Source organism: Myotis myotis, unplaced genomic scaffold (genome assembly GCF_014108235.1).
Source record: "Myotis myotis isolate mMyoMyo1 unplaced genomic scaffold, mMyoMyo1.p scaffold_m19_p_11, whole genome shotgun sequence".
NCBI lineage: Eukaryota > Metazoa > Chordata > Mammalia > Chiroptera > Vespertilionidae > Myotis > Myotis myotis.
The window spans coordinates 11,982,888-11,995,998 of NW_023416315.1; the positions used below are offsets into that span (position 1 = coordinate 11,982,888).

The 13,111-nt window shown below is 42.1% G+C and overlaps 1 protein-coding gene and 1 pseudogene across 1 annotated transcript in view; one reads left to right on the forward strand and one right to left on the reverse strand.

The window, feature by feature from the left end:
• Positions 1-13,111, forward strand: part of SLC26A3 (solute carrier family 26 member 3) — a 28,443-nt gene that overhangs the window by 4,764 nt on the left and 10,568 nt on the right. The window contains exons 5-12 of the mRNA XM_036328980.1: positions 194-358; positions 3,944-4,096; positions 4,540-4,622; positions 8,152-8,299; positions 8,410-8,523; positions 8,629-8,706; positions 11,514-11,609; positions 12,939-13,045. Of these exons, the coding sequence (XP_036184873.1) occupies positions 194-358; positions 3,944-4,096; positions 4,540-4,622; positions 8,152-8,299; positions 8,410-8,523; positions 8,629-8,706; positions 11,514-11,609; positions 12,939-13,045 (944 nt within the window). The remainder of the gene's footprint in view (positions 1-193; positions 359-3,943; positions 4,097-4,539; positions 4,623-8,151; positions 8,300-8,409; positions 8,524-8,628; positions 8,707-11,513; positions 11,610-12,938; positions 13,046-13,111) is intronic.
• On the reverse strand, positions 12,173-12,228 carry LOC118666667 (annotated as a pseudogene).

Sequence of the window (13,111 nt, forward strand, 5' to 3'; positions counted from 1 at the left end):
GTAACATTCCACCTTGGGGTGTGGGGTGGGGAAAGGGGAGGTGTTCCAGGAGGCAGGGACTCGTGCTACTTTAAGGCTTATAAGTACAGGCTGAACCTTTACATTTTGATCATCTCAGTCGCTGTTACTTCAGGTTGCTGAGGTGTGTACTCCTAATCTGCACTAACAGAGGCCTTTGCCCTTCTCCTTCCAGTTGCTCATGGGGGCTCTGCAGGTTGGATTCATGGTGATCTATCTGTCTGAATCCCTCATCAGTGGCTTCACCACAGCTGCTGCTGTTCATGTTCTGGTTTCCCAACTCAAATTTATGCTACAATTGAGTGTCCCGTCACACACTGATCCTTTCTCACTTTTCAAAGTAAGTATGACTTTTGCTTTAAAAATGTTTAAATACATGTAATTCACTATCGTGTTTCTGGGAGAGCTTCGCTTTAATGCCGTGGGTCTTGCCTACAACATCCAAGAAACAAATGGGTTGTGAAATGTATTCACATTAAGAAAAACTTAATCGGTTTGGCTCAGTGGATAGAGCGTCAGCCTGCGGACTGAAGGGTCCCAGGTTTGATTCCGGTCAAGAGCATGTACTGTGGTTGCGGGCACATCCCCAGTAGGGGTTGTGCAGGAGGCAGCTGATCAATGTTTCTCTCTCATTGATGTTTCTAACTCTCTATCCCTCTCCCTTCCTCTCTGTAAAAAATCAATAAAATATATTATATATATATATATATATATATATATATATATATAAAGTTAGTGACAAGGAGAACAACATTGAAAATCAACCACACCTACTGTGCAGCTAATGGGAACAACAGAAAAAAAGTGCCACTTCTCTTATATTTGGCTGCTAAGTATTATTACAAAGAAAATAATCTACATACATTATTAAAAGCTTTAATATTTTGACCCAAATTTTTAAAATTTTTCAAAATCTTATTTTGAAAGAAATGTGCTAATTGAGTGAGAATGCTTCCCCATTTCTAAAAAGCAGGTCTCATTCTTTTAGAGTTGAAGTTCTTCTTACTCTTTTATGCATCTCTGTTTATAAAGCAAAAGGAAATTGGCCAATATGTAAATAGGACAGTGGTTCTTCCTCCTACAGAGGATGTACTATAGAACAGTATTCTTTTTTGTTTTTTAATCTTTTCCCATCACCATGTATTCCCCTATACCAGCCGTGGGCAAACTAAGGCCCACGGGCCGCCCGGTGAAACGAATAAAACTATTAAAAAAAAAAGACCGTACCCTTTTATGTAATGATGTTTACTTTGAATTTATATTAGTTCACACAAACACTCCATCCATGCTTTTGTTCCGGCCCTCCGGTCCAGTTTAAGAACCCATTGTAGCCTCGAGTCAAAAAGTTTGCCCACCCCTGCCCTATACCCTCTTCAATCTCCACCCATGTCCCTTCCTCCCATAATCACTGCACTGTTGTTAGTGTCCATGAATGAGTTCTTCCTCTTTTTTTTTCTTTTTTTTCTCAATCCCTCCACCCACCTCCATCCTCCCCCACCTCCATTCACAGTTGTCTACCTGCTCTCTGTCTATGAGTCTGTTTCTATTTTGCTTGGTAGCTCAATTTGTTCGTTAGATTCCACATATAAGTGAAATCATGTGGTACTTGTTTTTGTCTGACTGGCTTTTTTCCCTTAGTATAATGTTATCCAGGTCCATTCAAAGGGTTGAAAAGGGTAAAATTTTCTTTCTTTTTACAGCCAAGTAGTATATCATTGTGTAAATGTACCATATCTGTTTTATCCATTCATCTACTGATGGACAATTGGGCTGCTTCCAAATCTTGGCTATCCTATATAATAAAGAGCTAATATGCTAATTAGACCAGAGGGCAGAACGACCTTCTGGAACGACCAGTGGGCGGGGGGTTGGGCCAGCAAGCCTGCGCCGCCAGGCCAGCCACAGTGGTCCCAGCACCCCCTCTTCCACAGAGGCGGCAGGAGAGGTGGTGGCATGGGCCTGGTCCTAGTGCCACACCTTCCGCAGAGGCAGCCTCAGGGGAGTGGGCCTAAGCCACAGTTGGACATCCCCCGAGGACTCCCGGGCTGCCAGAAGGATGTCTGACTGCCAGCTTAGGCCTGATCCCCTAGGGAGCGGGCCTAAGCTGGCAGGTGGACATCCTCCAAGTGGTCCCAGACTGCAAGAGGATGCAGGCCGGGCTGAGGGCCCCCTCGAGTGCACGAATTTGTGTGCACCAGGCCTCTAATTGTAAATAATGCTGCAATGAACATAGGGGTACATTTACCCTTTCAAATTAGTGTTTTGAGTTTCTTTGGATAAATTCCAGAAGAAGAATTACTGGTCATAAGGCAATTCCATTTTTTTGAAGTAGCTTCATACTATTTTCCACAGTGACTACACCAATCTGCATTCCCACCAACAGTGCACAAGGGTTCCCTTTTCTCCACAACCTCACCAATATTTGTTATTTGTCGATTTATTGATGCTAGCCATTCTATCTGACAGGTGTGAGGTGATAGCTAATTGGTTTTAATTTGCGTTTCTCTGATGATTAGTGATGCTGAGCATCATTTCATATGTCTATTGGCCATCTCTATGCCCTCTTTTGAGAAGTTTCTATTAAGGTCTTTGGCCCATTTTTTAATTGGATTGTTTGGTGGTGGTGTTGTTTGGGTGTTGAGTTGTATAAATTCTTAATACATTTTAGATATTAATTATCCTCTTATCTGATGTATTGGTGAATATTTCTCCTATTCAATATGTTTGTCTTTTCATTTTGTTGATGGTTTCCTTTGCTGTGCAAAAACTTTTTAGTTTGATGTAATCCCATTTATTTGTTCTTTTGTTTCCCTTGCCTGAGGAGATATATCACAAAAATACTGCTACAAGAAATGCTGAGATTTTACTTCTAGGGTTTTTATGGTTTCAAGTCTAACATTTAAGTCTTTAATCCATTTTGAGTTTATTCTTCTGTGCAATTTAAGAAAGTGGTCCAGTTTCATTTTTTTGCACATATCTGTCCAATTTTCCCCAAACCGTTTACTGAATAGACTATATTTAGCCCATTGTATGTTTTTGCCTCCTTTGTCAAATATAAAGACGTGGGTTTATTTCTGGGCTCTCTATTCTGTTCAATATAGAGAACAATAAAGATTCCATAAAAAGACTACTAGAACTGATCAATGAAAGCAGGATACAAAATAAATATCCAGAAATCAATTGCATTTTTATACACAAATAATGAACTGCCAGAAAGGAAAACTTAAAAAAAAAAATCCCATTCACAATTGCTTCAAAAAAAATGAAATACCTAGGAATAAACTTAACCAAGGATGTAAAAGACCTGTGCTGGGAAAATTCCAAGACACTGAAGAAAGAAATTGAAGAAGATACAAATAAGTGGAAGTATATACCATGTTCATGAATAGGAAGAATTTACCATCATTAAAATGTCCATACTACCCAAAACAATCTGCAAATTCAATGCAATTCCTATCAAGATACCAATTTTGTATTTCACAGAAGTAGAACAAATATTCCAAAAATTTATATGGAACCACAAAAGACCTCGAATAGCAACAGCAGTGTTGAGAAAGAAAAACAAGGTTGAAACAATCATGCTACCGGATATCAAACTATATACTACAGGGGCATACTAATCAAAACAGCATAGTACTGCCCTGGCTGGTGTGCTCAGTGGTTAGAGTGTCGGTCTGCACACTGAAGGGTCGCAGGTTAGATTCCCCGTCAAGGGCATGTACCTGATCTGGGTTACAGGTTTGATCCCTGGCCCCAGTCAGGGTGCATGTGGGAGGCAACCAAGCAATGTCTCTTTCACTCGCTATCAATCTATGTCAGTTCTTTTGCTTCAAATCTTATTTTTATGTATTTGGAAATAATTGAGTGTCATAATCAAATTATACATTAATATAGCACTTGGGTGTTTTTGTTTTTATAATTTTAGATACTAATTTCCATATTCACACAAATAGAGAAGACTAATATTGCAGACCTTGTGACCTCCTTGATTATCCTCTTCATTTTATTTGTGGTTAAAGAAATAAACCAGCGCTACAAAGCCAAACTTCCAGTGCCCATCCCAATTGAACTCATCATGGTAATTAATCATCTTAAGACTTTCTCTCATAACTCATGAGTCTCACAGTTGTATGTTGAAAGCCTTCACCATCTGTAGATCAGGAGGTTTTAGTGGGGCAGATGCCATCTCTGCAGTTTCTGGGCCTAATGTTTAGTACAGTTTTATCTTTATTCAGAATTAAGAATTCTCTCTTTTGATTTTGGGTTTATTCTGTCCATTTAAGTCAAGACAAGGCTGGTGCAGAAGGCAAGATCTCTAAGGAGTTGATAGATGCATTTGAATTAATGTCTCAACTCTGGTGGGACATTAGAATGGCCTCAGGACTTCTTCTTAAAAAGTAGCAAAGCCTGGGCTTGAGATTCGTATCTAAGAGGTCAAGGGATGGTTTTTGGCATTTTTTGTAAAGCAAGACTCTTAGGTATGTCTCACGTTTCTAACTTGGGCAATTTGCAACTTTGCAGACTGTGATCGCAACAGGGGTATCCTATGGCTTTGACTTCGAAAGAAGGTTTAATGTGACAGTGATTGGGAACATGCCAAGTGGGTAAGTGTGTCTTTTGGGATGACATCTCCAAGCACTCATTAGAGAGTAAGCAGAAGTTACTAAAGACAGCCAGCTGAAGGGCATTAATCCAGGCTAGAATCCTCTCTGGCATTTATGAGGGAGACTCACTTGCTCTCCTTCTAGGGAGGAGCCACAAAGGACATTTGGGTCTGCAGTTCCTAATATCAGGAAATGTCTCCTTGTGGAAGAACTCCCAAACCAGACAAACAGGGACTCAAACACAAGTAAAAATGAAGTAGTAAAAGCAGAAAAATAGGCACTTCAACCTGCTTCCCCTCATAAAAAAGAGAAAGGAAGAAAGAAAACCAAGTGAAACCAGATTTCCTTGTCCATAAATTACTACAAACAATATGTAGTGTTTTGCTTGTGTTACTGGAGCCAAGAGCCGACAGTTCAAAAGAGACACTGAAGGAATACCTGGCACAGTGCATGAGCAATCCAGTTAGGCACACCCTGTCCTTTCTCGTGATCAAATTCAAAACAAGGCCAGAGCAACTCTTGCCGCTGCTGAAGGATGGGGGTCCAATTCGTACGAGGAATTTGAAAATGTATCTGCTTGCATTTATTGGATTGAGAAGAAAGATCCAGATTTGTGCTCTCTTTCCTTTTGCTGCCCTCTGACCATAACAGCAATTTCTTCCAACAGGCTTACAATGATAGGCTGTATTCCTGTTTAAAAACAAAATAAAACAAAACAAAACAAAAACATGCTTAAGGTGTACTTGAGAATTCCAGGAATCAGCATTTATATGCATTGCTGATTTAAAAACAGCCAACTTCTTTTAAAAGTGTATATATATATATAATGATTTCTCTCCACTCTGCAGTTTTCAAGTAATTACATTTTAATAAATGAACGATCTTGTCAGAGGGTTTTAGAAATAAAAGATAAACTTAACATCACTGAGTTGCAATCTTAGAGACTTTACTTTGTGACTATATTTCAGATGCCAATGGACCTCTCTCCTCAGGGTGTGTGGGGTGGGGAAGGGAGGAATTCACATGCATTAATTGTTACATTCTACAGTGAGGCAGTGTAGCTTAGTAGGCAAGCTCAGGTGTTCTAGAGGCACGGTGCCTGGGGTTTAGTTCTGACTCACTTTGCGTGGCCTTGGGCTCAGGGAGCTAAATAAATAATAGAGCCAAGAAATGAACTTACGTCTTCGGACCACTCTGTCTACGGTGTTTATTAGAGGCTAGAACAAAAGATTAATAGCTGGCTTCTGGTTATTTTGATATACAATGCAAATTTTACTTGTATCACTGATTTTAGATTTATTTAATGAATAAATAATATTCCAAGGTAACTTTCTGATTCGTGATAGCTGCAGAATGTGAGATAATGGTACTTCTTCAAATTAGAGCTGAAAAATTTTTAACATATTCACAAATAATTAAGAAAGAGTTGAATGGAGCCTAACCCACCGCCAGTAAGTTTTAGATGTTTATAGGAGCTGGGCATTTGAGTATATTGCTGTTGAGTTTGAGATATTTGTACTGTTTAGAATACAGTTAGTAAATAGCATTTAACTGCTCTAAGTTCATGAGGCATAAGCACAAAAGTATCCTCTGTGAGATGAGCGTTTTCCTGACATGACATCAGTCTAGATGGAAACCCTCTGTCTGCTTCGGGGCCATAATTGGCTCTAGCAGTTCTGTGGAGCCCTGGACAGAGTCCAAGGCCCATCTGTTTGCTAAGGGTTTTCCATGAAAGGCTATGTTATCAATGGAAAGAAGACTTTCTTGCTGGCCTTGCCTCAGAATTGTGTTTCCTCAAAAGCCTCTATCCATGGGTAACTAGTGGAAGCATTGTAGGGGATGCTTTGCACCCTTTGCAACAATACAAGTGGGACCTAAGATGTTTTGCATGAAGCTTATGGGGATATAAATATACGTTATAATATGCTTATACCAGCAAGATCATCTCTGATGTACCACTGCTATTGGGCTGTGTGTACAATCTTGTATCAAATTCAAGCAGCACTGCTTTTCAACAATAATATAACAGATTCCAAAGTTTGCAAGGATACTAAATTCTTGCTAGTCATGCTCCAAAGTGAGGCAGCATTCATCCTAGATTGCATTTATTCATTGATTTGCCCCAAATTATGGACCACCTGATATATGCCATGAAGACTGGTCAGTTCTGGTCACAGAATAGTGAACCAGTCACAGTTTCTGCTCAGTATCTGGGGTGGGGAGGTATCAAGATTTATGGAAACACAGAGAATCTCTCCTAACCCTTGATGGTGAGGGAAGACGTGCTAGAACAAACATGTCAAACTCAAAGGCTAACATGAGCCAAATAAACAAGGTTTAAGTTGTTGTGGGCCACAGAAAAACAAAAGCTTCAATTTCCATAGAAATGTAAGATTTATTTCAATAGAGGCATGCTGAATAAAAAGGGCTGACATAAATGAGTAATCATTAATATAAAATAATAGAACATTTTAATAAAAATTAATTTTTTTCTTCAACATTAACTTACTAGACACTGAATAACTGCACAAATTAATAAGCATGCCGCAAATAAACCTATTTTTTGTTCTCCGAAGGCAAAATATTTCCTGTTGCGCACATCGAACAAGTCAATCCAAGACTAATGACATGGCAATCAGCTGCTAAAATATTCACTGCTAGTATCAGTGGAGAGAAATGGTGCACCTGCGTGTAAGGGAAATGAATGCAACACGATTATAGTAATCAGTCATTAGCAAATGTTGTAGTTCGTTATTAACACTTTAAGTGCCCAGTCAGTCACTGGTGACTGACACTATACTTTCCATCTGGAAGACAAAACAGGCTGGGCGCTTAGAGTAACTAGAGGCCTGGTGCACAAAATTCATGCACGGGTAGGGTCCCTAGGCCTGGCAATCAGGGCCGATCTGTGGGGCGACCAGCGGGGCAATCATGGGGCCCCTGCTGGCACCCACCTTGGCTGGCCTGGGGCCTGTGGGCTGGGGGCAGCTGCTGTGTTGAGCATCTCCCTCCTGGTGGTCAGTGCGCATCATAGGGACCGGTCGTTTCACCGGTCATTCTGCTGTTCGGTCGATTTGCATATTAGGCTTTTATTATATAGGATAATGTATAACAGTATATTGTAAAAATTAAGTTATGAAATTTTTATTAAAATGTTTCTTACATAACATTATATTGGCTGGGCCGCAAAAATATTCGTTGTGGGCCGCATGGGGCGATGGGCCAAGAGTTTAACATGCTTGTGCTAGAAGGATAGGGATGAGGGGAATGGTTCAGGCACAGGGAACAACAAATTAGAAGCTTCCAAGATGAGAGAATGGGTGGCGCCTTTAAGAAGCAAACAAACAAAAAACGCTGGGTATGGTTGGAGCATAAATTCTGGGAAAGTGTAGCAATTAAGCAGGAATGGAGGGAGGAGGAAGATGGGGGGCCTTGCTAAGGAATTTGGACTTTTTCGGAGCGCAAATGGATGCCACTGAAGGTGTCTAAGCAGGCTGGTGACCTTCAGACTTGTTTACTTTAAATTCAGATTTGAGCCACCTATCACGTATGACTTGGAGGTTATCAAAGGAACCATCGGAGACAGCTTCAGCATTGCAATCGTTGGCTTCGCAGTGGCCTTTTCGGTTGCCAGCGTTTATTCCCTCAAACACGATTATGCGATTGATGGCAATCAGGTAAGTGTACACCGATGCTGGGTCTAATTCAGCGTCTTTAAATAATGTTTCACGTACACAATACCCATGGCGCTGCTCCTAATGAAGATCCCTTCTTGTCCTCTTGTCAGGAGTTAATAGCCTTGGGAGTGAGTAACATATTCACTGGATCATTCAAAGGATTTGCCGCAAGTACCGCCCTCTCCAGATCTGCAATTCAAGAAAGTACTGGAGGCAAAACGCAGGTATTTCTGGACCTTTGCGTGGAAGGCCATCCTAGCTTAGTCCCCGGGGAATGCCAGACGGCGGGAAAAGTTGATTTTGTGGTGGGAATGTTTTCATCTACACAGGTTGCTGGGATTCTCTCTGCTCTCATCGTGCTGATTTTCATTGAAAACCTGGGATTTCTTCTGGCGCCACTACAAAAGGTACCAACCCTCCCTCTTTGGATGCTCTCTCTCTCCTGGGGGACCCTGGTTCCTAAACTCTCGAAACATAAACCAAACGGGAATATGAGGTAACTGCAAACTCTCGAGCACTCTTCTCAGCCAGTACTCTGCGGGCCGTAAGTATTTCTTTTTCCCCTGGTAGCATTTTGTGAATGCTAGGAATGCACATGCCCAAAACACCGTATCTACTCTACTCTTCCCATGTTCGTAGCCCGGAATATACTTGATGTTTAGACAGAAAGACACCCTGGCACAGCGGCTTCAATATGAATTGACTGAGGTGAAGATTTTCTTAAAGGTTAAGGTAATCGGGGCGTCGATCTAAGTCAGAGAATGGTGCTGCCAGACACACAACCTGTTCTCGGGCGTCCGCCCTGCAGCTCCCAGGGTTTGGCTGGACTCCAAGACCAAAGCTGCCAGATTGCAGGACGGGCGCAAACAGCCCAATACGCTGGGGAGGGCGCCTCGCGCTCCTCTGTCCAGCTCTCCTGAACTGGACATTTTGAGGCTTTCGCTGGAGCCTTTGTAAACGACTGCAGCGCCCAGATGGAAAACAGAACAGCGGACTCCGGAAAGCACGGGCTCTCTAGGAAGCCAGACAATGGTAAACAGGCAGTTCTTTATGGTGTGTATAGGATTGTGAGGGAGTGTATGGCACACTGGCTCTAGAGTCCTGTAGACCTGCTTCTAATCCTGGCTCTGCCACTTGTTGTCTGTGTGCTTCGGGGAAAATTACTTCTCTCAACCTCAAGTTCCCCCCAAAATATCCTCGGGTGAGGATTAACAAAAATACTAAATAAATAAATGCACACACAGCCCCTGCATAGAGAATTCTGCCCTATTGTGCTTCTTCCGGGTGCATTCTTGAGCTTTCCCTCACCCACATCAACTTGGAAAATTAAAGAAACAATTGCCACATAAAACCATAGATAGCTCTCCAGTGAATAAGCAATGTCCAAAGACATTGTCCAGGATTAATCAGAACTCCTGCTATCAAGGATTCACGTGGCGAGTTCTTAGACCATTGTGTCTATAATGTCCTTGTTTCACACGAGTAGCTGCTTTGCTTCTTTTTCTCACGGGAGGACAAAATAACCCACAATGATAGCTAATAATGAATGTTTCTTGGGTGCTTACTAAGTATCGACAGAATTTTATGCATTTTACGTGTATTTCGTCCTTTTTATCAATGACACTGTGGATACCAAATAAAACTCCTCCCTACAGCTCCTCAGTACTCTGCAGGCTTTGTTATTTAAGGGCACTATTGTGTATGTAATTCATTTCAAATGGTTTTCCCTTGGAATTCTGACCAGGTGGGAAATAATGCCTAATGAAAAGACAACTATGTCTCTTCTGCAGATGGCACTGTACATGCTTAATGCTAAAGTCCCCCAAACAATAAGCAGGAGGCTTATTACAGAGAGTCTTATGGAACCCTCCCCCAGCTACCATGGTGATGACAACTTTTGTCCCCTAAATATATCTTTATTGATTTCAGAGAGGAAGGGAGAAGGAGAGATAGAAACATCAATGATGAGAGAGAACCATTGATCGGCTGCCTCCTGCACGCCCCACACAGGGGATCAACCCACAACCCAGGCATGTGCCCTAACCGGGAATCAAACCATGACCTCCTGGTTGGTAGGTCGACGTCAGCATGCAAATTCCATAGCCCATTCGGAATGGAACAGCTTGAATTGGGGGTGAAGGCTAGGGGCACACACCTACCATTGTGTTAAAATGTAAATAAGAGTCCGACCAGCATGGCTCAGTGGTTGAGCGACGTCGACCTATGAACCAGGAAGTCATGGTTCAATTCCCGGTCAGGGCACATGCCCAGGTTGCAGGCTCCATCCCCAGTTGGGGGTGTGCAGGAGACAGCCGGTCAATGATTCTCTCTCATTGTAGATGTTTCTATATCTCTCTCCCTTCCTCTCTGAAATCAATAAAATACATGTAAAGAAAAAACCTAAGAAAGGGAGCAAGCTTGGCTAGTCGGCATTTTTCACCTTAACTGGCATCATTCCCTGTAAGACGAGTGATCTCACTTGAGCATTCGAAGGAAGGATCAGGAGCCTGAAGTGCTACTGTAGCAGAGCTGAGTTTTCTACCCAGATCCCTTAGCAAATGTACTCTTCAGTGGTACCTGCATCAGGACTGTTTAAAAGAGGCCGTGTTACTGGGTGGCTGGTCCTGGCTTTGGAAATAGTAATTCATTAGCTCATCCGCTCACTCACTGAATAATTATTAAGCCCCTCCTGGATATATTCACCATGGTTGGTTCTGGGGATACAGCTGGGAACACGAGAGATGTGGCACACGCTGTTCCAGGGAGTCTGCCTCAAAGACTTGTTCACCTCTGCAGCCTTCAGCTTCCTGTTTCAAAATGGCACGATTGCTGAGCATCGTCGACGTTTTGAATTCTTATTCCAGGACCTCAAGCTCCCCAAACTTGTTTTTAAACGAAGAGCAACTCCCTCTCCCACGTTCAATAAGTAGACACACAGTAGCCTCTCGCTGATGGAGAAGAATTTATATCCGTCATAGGTCTTAGGACCTGCCTTTCTCTGTCCCAAGGTATAGGCTGGTATGTGCTGTCAGGTCATCGAAGCCACTGTCACTGTGGTGCGGAAGGGCTGGTGTGTCTTGCATGGCACTGCACAAGGGTGTACGCTTTGCTTTGAGGCCCTTTAAAGGACTCACTTATCTACAGCCTTCACCTTTGCTTCAGTGTGGCTTATTTAGTTATCTGAAAGTACATCTGTCGTTTATGTCTCTCACAGTCTGTCCTGGCAGCTCTAGCACTTGGGAACTTAAAGGGAATGCTGATGCAGTTTACAGAAATACGAAGGCTGTGGCGAAAGGATAAGTATGATTGTGTAAGTAGAGGCAATGGCATTTGAGAGAAAAATCGGGTGGCACTTAATGCTGATGCAAAATGCCTACTTATATTGTAAACTCTGAGACATTTTGTTCCTATATATACCTGTTAAAATGACTTTAGTTTGTGTTATTTACTATCTTTAAACAGCCTACTCTAATGATCATTCTCTGGGATTTTCATTTAAAAGGATGAGCTTCTTGCAAGTAGGAAATGCTCCAGGAAACACTAGTAGATAACTTCCTTAGATCTGCCCTTAAAATCCCCGCAGTCCTCCCAAATGCCACAGAAACTCTCTGAAGTTCAGGGTATGCATTGCTTTTGTTCTTCATTACATCATATGTTAGTTCCCAGAGGATCTGTGAAAAACTTAAATTCTGAACAATCTTTTGGAAGTGCTCTATAAAAGCTCCCCTTGCTCTCAGCATGCCTTGTGAGAAGCAGAGCCCATAATTATATCAGGGTCAAAGTCTGTGGCATAAAAACGCTTAACATATCCTCTAGTACTTTACAAGCAGAAGGTAATAAACTACACCTGGTTTACTTTTTTTTTTTTTTTTTTGCTAATCTTCTCTGTATCATTCCAATTTTAGTATATGTGCTGACGAAGCAAGCACTACACTTGGTTTACTTTTGTTCCAGCTAGATAATTGTTGGGGATTTTCATAGCCCTTTGGCATACTGATTCTCTTTTTCTTTATTGATTTAAGAGAGGAAGGGAGAGATAGATAGATAGATAGATAGATAGATGATAGATAGATAGATAGAAACATCAATGATGAGAGAGAATAATTGATCCGCTGCCTCCTGCACACCCCACACTGGGGATCAAGCCCACCTGGGCATGTGCCCTGACCGGGAATCGAACCATGACCTCCTGGTTCATAGGTCGACGCTCAACCACTGAGCCACGCTGGCGGGGCCATGCTGAGATTCTTGTAGAGATCATCACTATGAATAAAACCAGCAGACCAAAAGTATAATATGCCCACTAATCTGCTCATTTTAAGGAACAGCAGCTGGTTCTGGAATTTTAGCTGTGACTGATAGACTCAATCATTTCCTTGACCAGGCCAGGGATGGGATTAGCAGTGGATACACTCTCTTGGGATTTTTAAAAATATCTGCTTGTGTTTTCTGTGGTTCAGAAGCTGAGCCAGTAGAAATGACCTCTGGAGGCAGGTCCCTTCTCCTGTATACTTCCAACTTCTGCTGTGTTCCCTGGAAGTTCATGCTTTCTCGTAGCAATGAACCTACCAGGTAACACACTGTACTTGAATCAGAGTCAATTGTAGTGTCTGGTGTACATGCCGCCTTCCTTTTGCAGCTCATTTGGATCATGACCTTCATCTTTGTCACTGTCCTGGGACTTGCGTTAGGCCTGGCAGCTAGCGTGGCATTTCAGCTCCTCACCATCGTGTTCAGGACCCAATTGTGAGTGATTGTCGCACTCTGTGTCCTCGCAGACTTTGGCCTGCCAGTGTCGGGAGAAAAAAACTT